This window comes from Medicago truncatula, chromosome 4, assembly GCF_003473485.1.
Source record: "Medicago truncatula cultivar Jemalong A17 chromosome 4, MtrunA17r5.0-ANR, whole genome shotgun sequence".
NCBI lineage: Eukaryota > Viridiplantae > Streptophyta > Magnoliopsida > Fabales > Fabaceae > Medicago > Medicago truncatula.
The window spans coordinates 53,316,620-53,326,699 of NC_053045.1; the positions used below are offsets into that span (position 1 = coordinate 53,316,620).

General features: G+C 35.3%; 1 protein-coding gene across 2 annotated transcripts; it reads right to left on the reverse strand.

The window, feature by feature from the left end:
* Nucleotides 1–2,540: 2,540 nt before the first annotated feature.
* On the reverse strand, nucleotides 2,541–10,080 carry LOC25493850 (methionine aminopeptidase 2B). Of its 2 annotated transcripts, none has more exons than XM_013602485.3 (12): nucleotides 9,926–10,080; nucleotides 9,695–9,834; nucleotides 8,989–9,025; nucleotides 8,798–8,905; nucleotides 7,690–7,789; nucleotides 6,956–7,101; nucleotides 6,371–6,462; nucleotides 6,164–6,258; nucleotides 4,357–4,453; nucleotides 3,432–3,575; nucleotides 3,129–3,346; nucleotides 2,541–2,845 (listed from the first exon to the last, which is right to left on the reverse strand). In XM_013602485.3, the coding sequence occupies exons 2-12, from the start codon at nucleotides 9,822–9,824 to the stop codon at nucleotides 2,735–2,737; spliced, it is 1,278 nt and encodes a 425-aa protein (XP_013457939.1). In that variant the 5' UTR covers nucleotides 9,825–9,834; nucleotides 9,926–10,080; the 3' UTR covers nucleotides 2,541–2,734. The 2 variants fall into 2 exon arrangements, with proteins under 2 accessions (XP_013457939.1, XP_039689294.1); XM_039833360.1 differs by having other exon boundaries at nucleotides 9,943–10,033.

A 10,080-nucleotide genomic window follows, 5' to 3' on the forward strand; every position in this document is an offset into this window, starting at 1 on the left:
GTAGATTCTTTATCAAAGAGAGAAAGACTCTGCTGCTGAGCAATGACATTGAGCCCAGTTTTGCTGTATTACACAATCCTCAAATGTATGTCCTTCAAAATCTAACGTTTCACAAAAAAATGTAACTTATAGTCTACTAAAATGAATCAGAACCAGTAATCCTTTATTTCATGATTAAGGCCCTATTTGGATAAGCAACCTATTTTGCAACTTATATCAGAAGCGCTTGTGTATAAGCTGTCTTGGGCAAAAGTTATGGTGCATAAGGAAATCCTTATGCACCGTGCATAAACACTTCACAACTATCAGATATAGTGTACACGTGTAATAATCCTAGGCTTTTCAAACTACATCAAATCAAACTTCATTTGCTTCAAACATTTCTCTCACTAAAACATAAAGCTCCCCCCCTCTCTCTCTACAATTCAGATGAGTCTTCATCTCTTCCGGCCACACAGGATGATTCCGGCGCGGTGGTCGCCGGCCAGAGGCGGCGCCGTGCCGGAGAACCAAATTCATCCTTTTTAAAAACTAAAGCCATTTTTCAACATCCATTTTCGTTTTAAAGCCAAATCCGAACTCGGATCGCGCAAAAACTCAACGAGAAGGAGTAGATCTAAAGATTAAAACCGGTTCGCTCCTCTTCTTCCCTCGCATTTTCTTCTTCTTCTTCTTCTTCGATCCAGTGGCGCTGTGTTGATTGCTGCTATATGTTACTGTTTCGTCACTGTTTGTGTTCACGGTTTCAGATATGAAGTTGTTTCTGGATTTGAAATCTTTGTGATGTTAGAGGGATTTATGGCTGGGAAACTGCTGGAAACCATTAAGTACATCTAAAGGTTTTGCACAGCAAAATGGTTTTGGCATTCCGGTCCGGTGATGATGAACGACGGTGTTGATGATGAGATTGAAGATTCTCGAAACCATTTCCACAACAAAATGGGTTTGGAATACAACTCACATAAACCATTTCTACAGCAAAATGGTTTTGGCATTCCGGTACGGTGATGATCACGGTGATGATGATAAACGACGGTGTTGATGATGAGATTGAAGATTCCAGTGGTGGTGATGATGAACAACGGTGATGATTCAGTTTGTTTCCGCGTTTGGTTCGTTTTGTTTTGTTTTGTTTCCTTTGGGGGTGTAGGAAGCAATTATGTTGGGATTTATGCACGGTGCATAAGGATTTCCTTATGCACCATAACCGCTCCCGCTGTCTTGGAGTGCTTATATATGGAAAACAGACAACTTACGGATGTGTAATAAGTTGTTCTTTTATAAGTTCTTCTAAACACTCTCACTGAGTGTTTTTGGCTGTAGATAAGTTCAAATAAGTTAACTTTTGAGACAACCAAAATTTTAAAAAAAGAAAAAGATATTAACACAAAAACCAAAGTAATAGAAAGAGTAATTAAAAACATAATATGAGTATGAAAGAGAAAATTGTCATAAAGTAATCGTACAAATCACCATCAAAAAGTGATTGTACAAATATCATTTCTTCAAAAATAAAAATAAAATAGAACCATGTGTAAAAAAAACAAAAAATTGTACCATTCTCGATTCATGCACGTCATCCTTGCGCAGGGCTGCTTTATAAACGCTAACATTATTTGTAAAACTATCGGTGTGGGACTTTATTAACAAAACTACACAATATAATGTTGTTCAACCTTCACTGGAAGCGAGCAAGATGCAACTCGATCAATAACTGCAGTAGATAGAAAACGGATGTTCTTCCTTTTCAGACCTATTTAATGTACAAGATATGATAAAAAGTTAGATAAGGATAAAATACAATAGAAACTTATCCTATCATGTATTTAGTGCACACATGATAAAACATAGGGAAATGCTAAAAAGTACCCTTGAGGTATTGGTTAAGAGAACAAAAATAGAAATATTTTGTTGGGAAGTGTTGAAAAGTGGTGAATTCAACTTTTTAAAAGCTAAAAAATTATTATTTCCAATGCAAAGCTACTATTTTTTGTATTCTTAACTAATGCCCTAAACCAATTAATTTCAAATTGGGTTCTAATTTTTAAATCAAGTTTTAAATATGGTATGCTGAAGATTAGGAACATGGCTTCAATTGTTGCATACTTGTTTTGTTTAATCCATTTCCTTCTGATTTCAATTTTTTGTTCACTTCAAATTGTATCCAATTTCCAAACAATTGTTTGTCCTGGAACATGTTTATGCTTGTTTTCGATGGAGGTTGAAGCACAAAAGAAGATGAGTCCAAATATAAATATTAATAAAAAAATAAAAAAATATTAAACAGGTAGCAAGTAATGGAATAAAAGAAGTTGCATGAGGTGGTTGAATATCATTGGAGTGTGTTAAAAAAGTGTGATAGAGGGTGTGACCCTAGCATTTCTCAAAAATGAATCTTTTCTTATATATAGGACCGGAGGGAGTAACATTCTTAACTTAAATGTTGTCTCCGATATAATTTGCCTCAAGAAATTAGACACCGCATGATATCATTCTTGCGAAACCAAGTCAGATTAAACAGATAAATTTTGTAAATTTGATAGTGTTAAGAAAATGGTTTAGTTAGGTTGAACCTCTTAAAGTAATAAAGTTGTGATTGACAAAATAAACGAGTAATGTAAAACTCTACAGGTACACTTAAGTTACAAAACCCAAGTTTGGATGGTATGGTGAACAACAGTTTATAAGAAAAAGTCATATTATGTATCTAAACAAAATACACTTAAAGCTCGCATTAATAATCATCACCCTTTGATATAACTTCTTTGCATGTTGGTCGGAGTAGGATTGTATGTTCAAACTGTGATACATAGCTTCCTTTCACGTCACATAGAGGAGGATAAGGCTGCATGTAAGGGAGCAGAAATTAGTCATTGATGCTTATAATTTAAACAAGTAAATATTAATGGAAGGACAGCATATAATCATGTTAAACAGAACTACATATTTGCATTGGTATGTAACCTGCCAAGGGATATGGAGTGAAAATATTAGATTGAGTAATATATGGCAGTCATGGCCATCAAAGCTACAAATAACTTTCTTCTCATTGCAACCATTACAACATGCAATTTTAATAAAATAAAAACTAACCACAAAATTTCTTGATTATAGCTCCTATAACGTACCTGAACAATGCCAGCATCACACAAGTTCTTCAATGCCATTAAGTATTTAGTCTCTCCTAGGCGATCTAAATATCGCCTACAAAAGGCCAAAGTGGAGAAATTCTTGTTAATAGTCGCTAATAGTTGCTTAGCTCTGGGCAATCTCAGCGGCATATGACCAACATCAAAGTTTTTCATGTAGTGGCTGCATTCCAGGTCTTCTCGTACATACCCTTTCCCTGAACATAACATTTAGTGAATATTCTATCATGCATTATTAAATCCAATATAACAATGTCTAACACCTAAAGAAGCTACTATTACCAGTTGACCCGAATGTTTCAATTGCATAGAATTCCCCCTCTTCCATCTTTGTCTGCTCTCCACCTTTCACAATGGGAACAGATTTACCAGCATGAATTTGATAGCGGCCAATGCTATGTCCATTCAAATTCCGTATACTCTTAACTGCAATGACAATGTGATTGCATTATACATCACAATCTATGTGAAACATAATACTGATAAACATTCTAATGAAGTACACAGACAAAATATTAAAAAAAAAAAAAAAATGAGTGAGAAAAACAATTATTTGGTTTCACTTATTTAAAACTGTACAGGGTTCAACCAAATAATCAATTGACACCATTACAGAAAGTTCCTTGCATCGGGCTTTGGCATACAATCACATGCAGGAATGACACTGATGGAGCTCAAATTACTAATCCAAATACAGAAGTCACCCTAGAGTGATGATTCAGGGGTGTAACATTGATTGGAAGTGTACCGACGGCATGTTAAGGCAGAGGAGAAAAAAAATTAGATGCCAATACAGTTTCAATTAGGCTCTATCCCTATTTTGTTTATAGAAAATTGGTGTAACTAACTTGAGTTAGTTATGGTTGTAGTAGACGACCCTAACAATAGTTGCGGTAGGATTATCACGACATGCAAAATATCAAGCAACATAAAATCCAATAAATCCACTTTTCTTTTCAAATCTTTTCTATTTATTACATGGGAAATAACTATGTCAGTATCAATAATATTAACAATATCAACAAACGCCAAGGAAGATCCACACAACCCCTTGGTAGATGTGATGTGTCATGTCTCTCATTCAAGTTCCCCCTTTCATTTGATAACAAAGAAATGTAAATTCTGTATTTGCGCATTATAGATGGAGAAACGTGCAGAGTGCAAACCAAATAAAATAAAATGAAGACAATAAATAGAAGCATCATACCTTGATACACCTTCCCATTAATCTCAACCTCATATGACTCCATGACCTCTTGAATTGCAGCACCAACATCACAAAGGCGCACATCGATTCCAGCTTCCTAAATGGTAAACCATATTACATTGAAGGAACCAACATATTAAAACACGGTTTAATTGGTGCAGAACCCAAAATAACACACCACACAGTTCAAACAGAAAATATGTCGGTTCATTATCTTCACATCTATAAAACTTCTGAGTAAACACACAAGTACATTAAGTCGTAAACAAGTAAGTACAGATGATAAAAATATGAACAGATATAGATGCTACATTACAAAGAGAAAAATATGAAACACAGGCCATTTCTACATGTACAGTGTCAAAGGCACGCTTGTTCTACTAATCCCCTGAACACTTCTGTACATGCTAGTTCTACTAATCCCCTGAACAATTCTGTACAGCGGCCCAAACTCCAAGCATATCAAAAATGGAAAATCCCATAACCATCAAACAGAAATCAAAGAAGCTTAGATAATATCCCAGCGCTAGTTTAAGGACAAATACATACTCTTAAAGATGCAACATTCGGCTCTAAGGAAATCAGCTAGAAACGTCATACACATACTTGCAAAAATTACTACCACATACTAGTATTAGAGTTTGGTTTTAGGCCCCAACTTAATACCAAGTCAATATAGGACCTCAACACACCTTTCACCCCCATAACTTAACATCTAGACCATGGACAAATGTAGGTGACTTGGTAACAGATTTTGGACAATTCTAATACCAAATTAGAAGTTGGACTAGACCTAACTCAGCCCAAAAAATTAGTTCAAAACCAAATTAGAAGTTGGACTAGACCTAACTCAGCCCAAAAAATAGCTCAAAGGGAGAGTATTGCCCAAGCTTTATAGGAAAGTATTGATCATATATTTTTCTTTTTTGAAAATCAGTATTGATCATAGCTGTAATCGATGTTGGATTTCATCAACCGGAAACATCGGGAAAAAATCAATTTCTCCCCTAACCTTTAAGTGTCTCAAGGCCACATCCAACATGGCTTGCTTCTGCAGCCTGCCAATTCCCTTCAGGCATTTTCCTTAAAATATCGTGATTCATACTAGGCCTGAGACTCTAAAGACTGAAGATCTAGCTCTGAGTCAGGTGTGTATCATCTAAGACCAAATGAGATTTTCTGGTGTTTTCAAATCCAGCATTAAAGCCAAATACATAAGCTTAGGAAACAGTACAAGAGAGCTATTGTGGATTTAGTTTTTACACTATACCTCAAGGAGTCAAAGGTGCCAGTTCTCACCGTATCATCTACTGTAACAACCTTAGCATTATTTCACACACACAATCTGATCATTCATTCAAGTACCAAGCATAAAGAGTTGGATGTGATCTTAGTAAAAGATAAAGGTTATTAGCTAGAGCCTCGCAGTCTGCCACATTCCTTCTGATATTAGTATGTGGATACTTAAATAAGGATCTATACACATATATTCTGTAAACTGCTAGATAAACTCAAGTTCTTGATCAATTTCATTGACCAAGAACTTCTTTGTTAAACTCTTCACCGACTTTGAGAGTGGAAGTTATATTAAGAGTAACTGAACTTGTTTGTTAATTGGGTCACAACTCACAAACAAATTGAGTCATTACTTCTTGCTTTAGACCATAACGTTGTTTCAGCAGGTAGTATTTAGGTTAAGCATTTTGACTTATTAGTAGAAAAGCAGTTTCATCGGCATGACATAGTCCTCTTTTGACATAAATGAAGACCAACCTTCCACAAAGTTGAGCATTTTTCTATTAAGTACCTTAATACCCGTATAGGTTGCTTCCCTAGAGGCTTCAAGCAGTGGGTCAAACATTGGGTTGAACGCCACGGTAAAAGCACAATCAACTATATATCCTGCAAAGAAAATCCATGACAAGTAGTTGAATAAAGTAATTTTAGATTATGTGCAGCGATAACCCGAATTACCCTAGAAAAACAAAATCCAGAAAAATATTCCGTGTATTACCATCTATGTGGGTGCCAAAATCCAACTTCATCACATCATCATACTGAAGAACAGTCTTATCTCCGGAATTGGGGGTCCAATGAGCGGCAACCCTGGAAAACAAATAGTTTAATTAACAAAACTCTAAAAAAAAAAAAAAACACAATAATAAAAACCAAAACCCTTTCCTACTAGGTAGGGTTTACTACATTGATCAAACATCATTCTTTTAAAACTGACTCTTCATAGAAGCCAATTAAAAATTCTGAATCATTTTAAAGAGTTGCATGCACTTCGTGTTCTTCTTGGTCTTTATCTACTTCTAATTTTTAGTCAACGATAAACTCTCAAGATTGGAGATTTTTAGTTAACGGTCAACCACCTTTTTTATTCAAGAAGTGTCACTCCCAACCTAAGTTCCACCAACTTCCTCTCTAATACATGCATTTATGATTTAATCTGTATAACAATTCATCAAAAACAGATGTCTCGTCTTTGCAAAACCTTGCATGTGCTCTTGTTGATCCTTTATCATCCAACATTCAGAAAAGAAACCATGAAACATAACAGATAGTCAAGATAGAGAACAGAAGAATAAAGTTATACCAATTCAGAGAGCACCCTGTGGGGAAAGCAATGCCAGCTTGCAGGCCATCCTCTGATATTAGCTTACGAACGGTGTTCTCCAATGTTTCACATAAGTCGGACATCAGCATTCCAGGCTTTATAATGCCTTTCATATATTTCCGAACCTACTCAGAGACAAACAAACTTGAGTATCCAACTCATAGACAAACAAACTTAAGTATATATAATGAGTTACTGATATAACACCATGATTTACCATGGAACATATGTACCTTTTATCAACTCTTCATCAGAATAAAAAGAAAATAAGTCACAATGAAAAGAAAAATATTAGACATAAAAACTAAGAGTGTTTCCTTGGTTGAAAGGTAATGATGAGAAATGAAAATGCGGGTTTCCATATTAATATAAAAAGAAGGAAAGCAAAATTTAACATTGAAAAAAATGCTACCACTATATTCTTGTCATGTTTTTCAAGCACTTTGTGAATGTGGATGATTTGATTTAGATTGAACCCAACTTTCTTTTCAATCATTTCAAAAATAAACTTTCTCAAAGTGTTCTCCCTAACTTCGGGAGGAATGAAAAACATGGGGTCTGATCCACATTAATATTCTGTCCACTTTTTTCCTCTTTATTTCCTCTTCCCTATCCAAATAATGAACAGTCAATGTTGTCCACTTTTTCTTTTTTCAAAAACTACTCATCAAAACACAGGGTTAATGCTGGAGTGTAACAATCTAAATTGCAACCTGACGATGAACTTCTGCTGCTCTACGAACTGAATTATATATTGGTTTCTGAAGGAGCTCCAGCTCTCTCTTCTCCTCTGATGTTGTTCTCCATAAGTTACTAGCATAGAAATTCCAACATAAATATAGAGTTTGAAAATTCAAACAGAATATGGAAACAAAATGAGTATGGGAAAAGAAAAGAAAAAAACAATTATACACTGGTAGGAACATAACACACAAGTAGTTGTCAATATTGTTCACCCTAGTAAGTGTTTAATCAATGCAGTTCTTGGTTTGGCAAGTAAATCCACTCACCCGATAATGGTGCAAAAATGAAGTTGGACCATGAAAAATCATCTTTGAGGACAACGCTACTTTCCTACATTTGGTTTCACTTATATTTGAGGTGGGTCTCTATAGATTTTAACTATTTCTTATTCTCTGCGAGAGGTTGTTAATGATAGAATGAAATGTGAAATAGCCATGTCTAGAAACAGGACGGCAGCAGATTAGCCGCTACAGTTAAAAAAGTTGACATACACGGATACTTAGGCTTGCATGTATTTGGGTCTCTCTTAGAATTTGGTTTGGGCCTAATTCAACCCCACCAAACCAGCTTGTGATATGAGAGTTGCCTTTCACTTATAATCAATATTCATAACACATCACTATCCAATGTAGGACTCTCAAAACATACCCCTTGTATCCAAGACTGGACATCTTGAACATAACTTGGGCGGCTCAATAACAGACTGATAATGGATGGCCATACAAAACTGGGATAGGCACTGATACCATACTAAAATTTGGGTTGAACATAATTTAACCTCACGAATCTGGCTCGTAAGGTGAGGGTTACCTCTCACTTATAACCACCATTCAGATGATATCACAATCCAATGTAGGGATCTCAACAACCCCCACACATACAAACATCAGTTTTTTGTCACTCTAAATTTTGGGTATTTTAAGCATTGAGGCTTTGGTTAGACAATGTACTTTCTCTATTGCTGATGTTAAAAAAATCAAAGAAAAATAAAACAGGAAAATTTCACTCAAATGGAAACTCGAACCAAATTTTCATGAAAATGTCAGATATTGCTTAAATTTATAAATATCAACTTACTCGTCTTTGTACTGCTGAATTTCACCTTCTGGAAAATCTCCAGATGGGTAAAGATCAAGAACAGGAATTGATGGTGGATCTGTCTGCTCAACGGGTCCTTTTTTCTTCCTGACCACAGAAGGACAAAATGATAACTTCGGCAAAAATGTACTATTAGGAGAATAATCATTAAAGGAAGAAGAAGCCCTCACTTGCTTTTAGTTTTCTTCTTTTTCTTCTTTGAAACTTCTGTTAAAAGAGAAAAATGCATTTAAATTGAGATCAATAATATGACAGGTACATGATATTACATACCCAGAGTATATAGTAGAAAAATAAAACATCAATAATTCACAGAAAACAATAATAACTACGTTACTTAAAGTGATTTTAAGTTTCTTACTAGAAAAAAGATTAAACGGTATGATATGGTCAATTACAGGGATCCTATTTTTTCATGTTCAGTGTTTAAACAATGTTGTTCACTTTTTTCTTTGAAACTTGCATACCATTTTAGTTTTAACAATGAAGAAATAGGGGCAGTAATATAAACTTGATAAAAATGTTATTTACTCAAAGCTAAAATATTTGCACAACACCCTTACACCTATTTATTTATTTATCAAACTAATACCCTTTAACTTCCTAGCTAACTGTTATAACTGTCCCTGACTAAGGGCCTGTTTAATATGCCAAATTTATGTTTCCTAGCTAACCTTGTTTTTGCAAGTGGGGAGGGTGGTGGGATTGGTCTCAGGTCAGTACACCCAAATTTGATAAAGATACTTGTAGGAGGGCAAACACTCTATCTCAGTTTGAATAGTGTGCTACATCCTCTCTGCCATTTCGTTCCTTCCTTAATTGTAGTTTACTTATTTCTAAGCTATAAAGATCATGAACAAATAACATAATTGCTACCTTTAGTTTCATCTTCTTTTTCCGGTGATAGAGAAAGCTCAGCGACTCCTTCTTCTACAAGAGTTGGTGGAACCTCTTGAGTTCCATTTTCTTGTGACAAAATTTCTGAATGAGAATTTTCCTCTGCCATGATTGAAAACCTGTGTGATTAATCAGACCGAAAAAGTAAGCTATGTTGTTAATCAAATCGCGTTGGAAAATCGGAAAGGTGAAATTGAGAAAAAGGAGAACCTGGATGAGTTTCGGACAGAATCTGACGACGTCGACGTTTTCCGGTCAGATTTTGGGTTTGACGGCGTAGACAAGTTCAGCCTGGATGAGTATTGCGTGTTCTGACAATGGTAAGTAAAGTTAGTTGGTGACACTACTGAATCATACGGTCGGTT

Bases quoted from the DNA above. Each gene is read 5' to 3' on its own strand.
- LOC25493850 (XM_013602485.3), bottom strand. From the start codon at position 9,824: ATGGCAGAGGAAAATTCTCATTCAGAAATTTTGTCACAAGAAAATGGA. The intron at 6,463-6,955 runs GTATAACTTTAT...TTTGTTTTCCAG, and splicing joins ACAGGGTGCTCTCTGAATTG to GGTTGCCGCTCATTGGACCC. The intron at 2,846-3,128 runs GTACGTTATAGG...CCTTACATGCAG, and splicing joins GTGATGCTGGCATTGTTCAG to CCTTATCCTCCTCTATGTGA.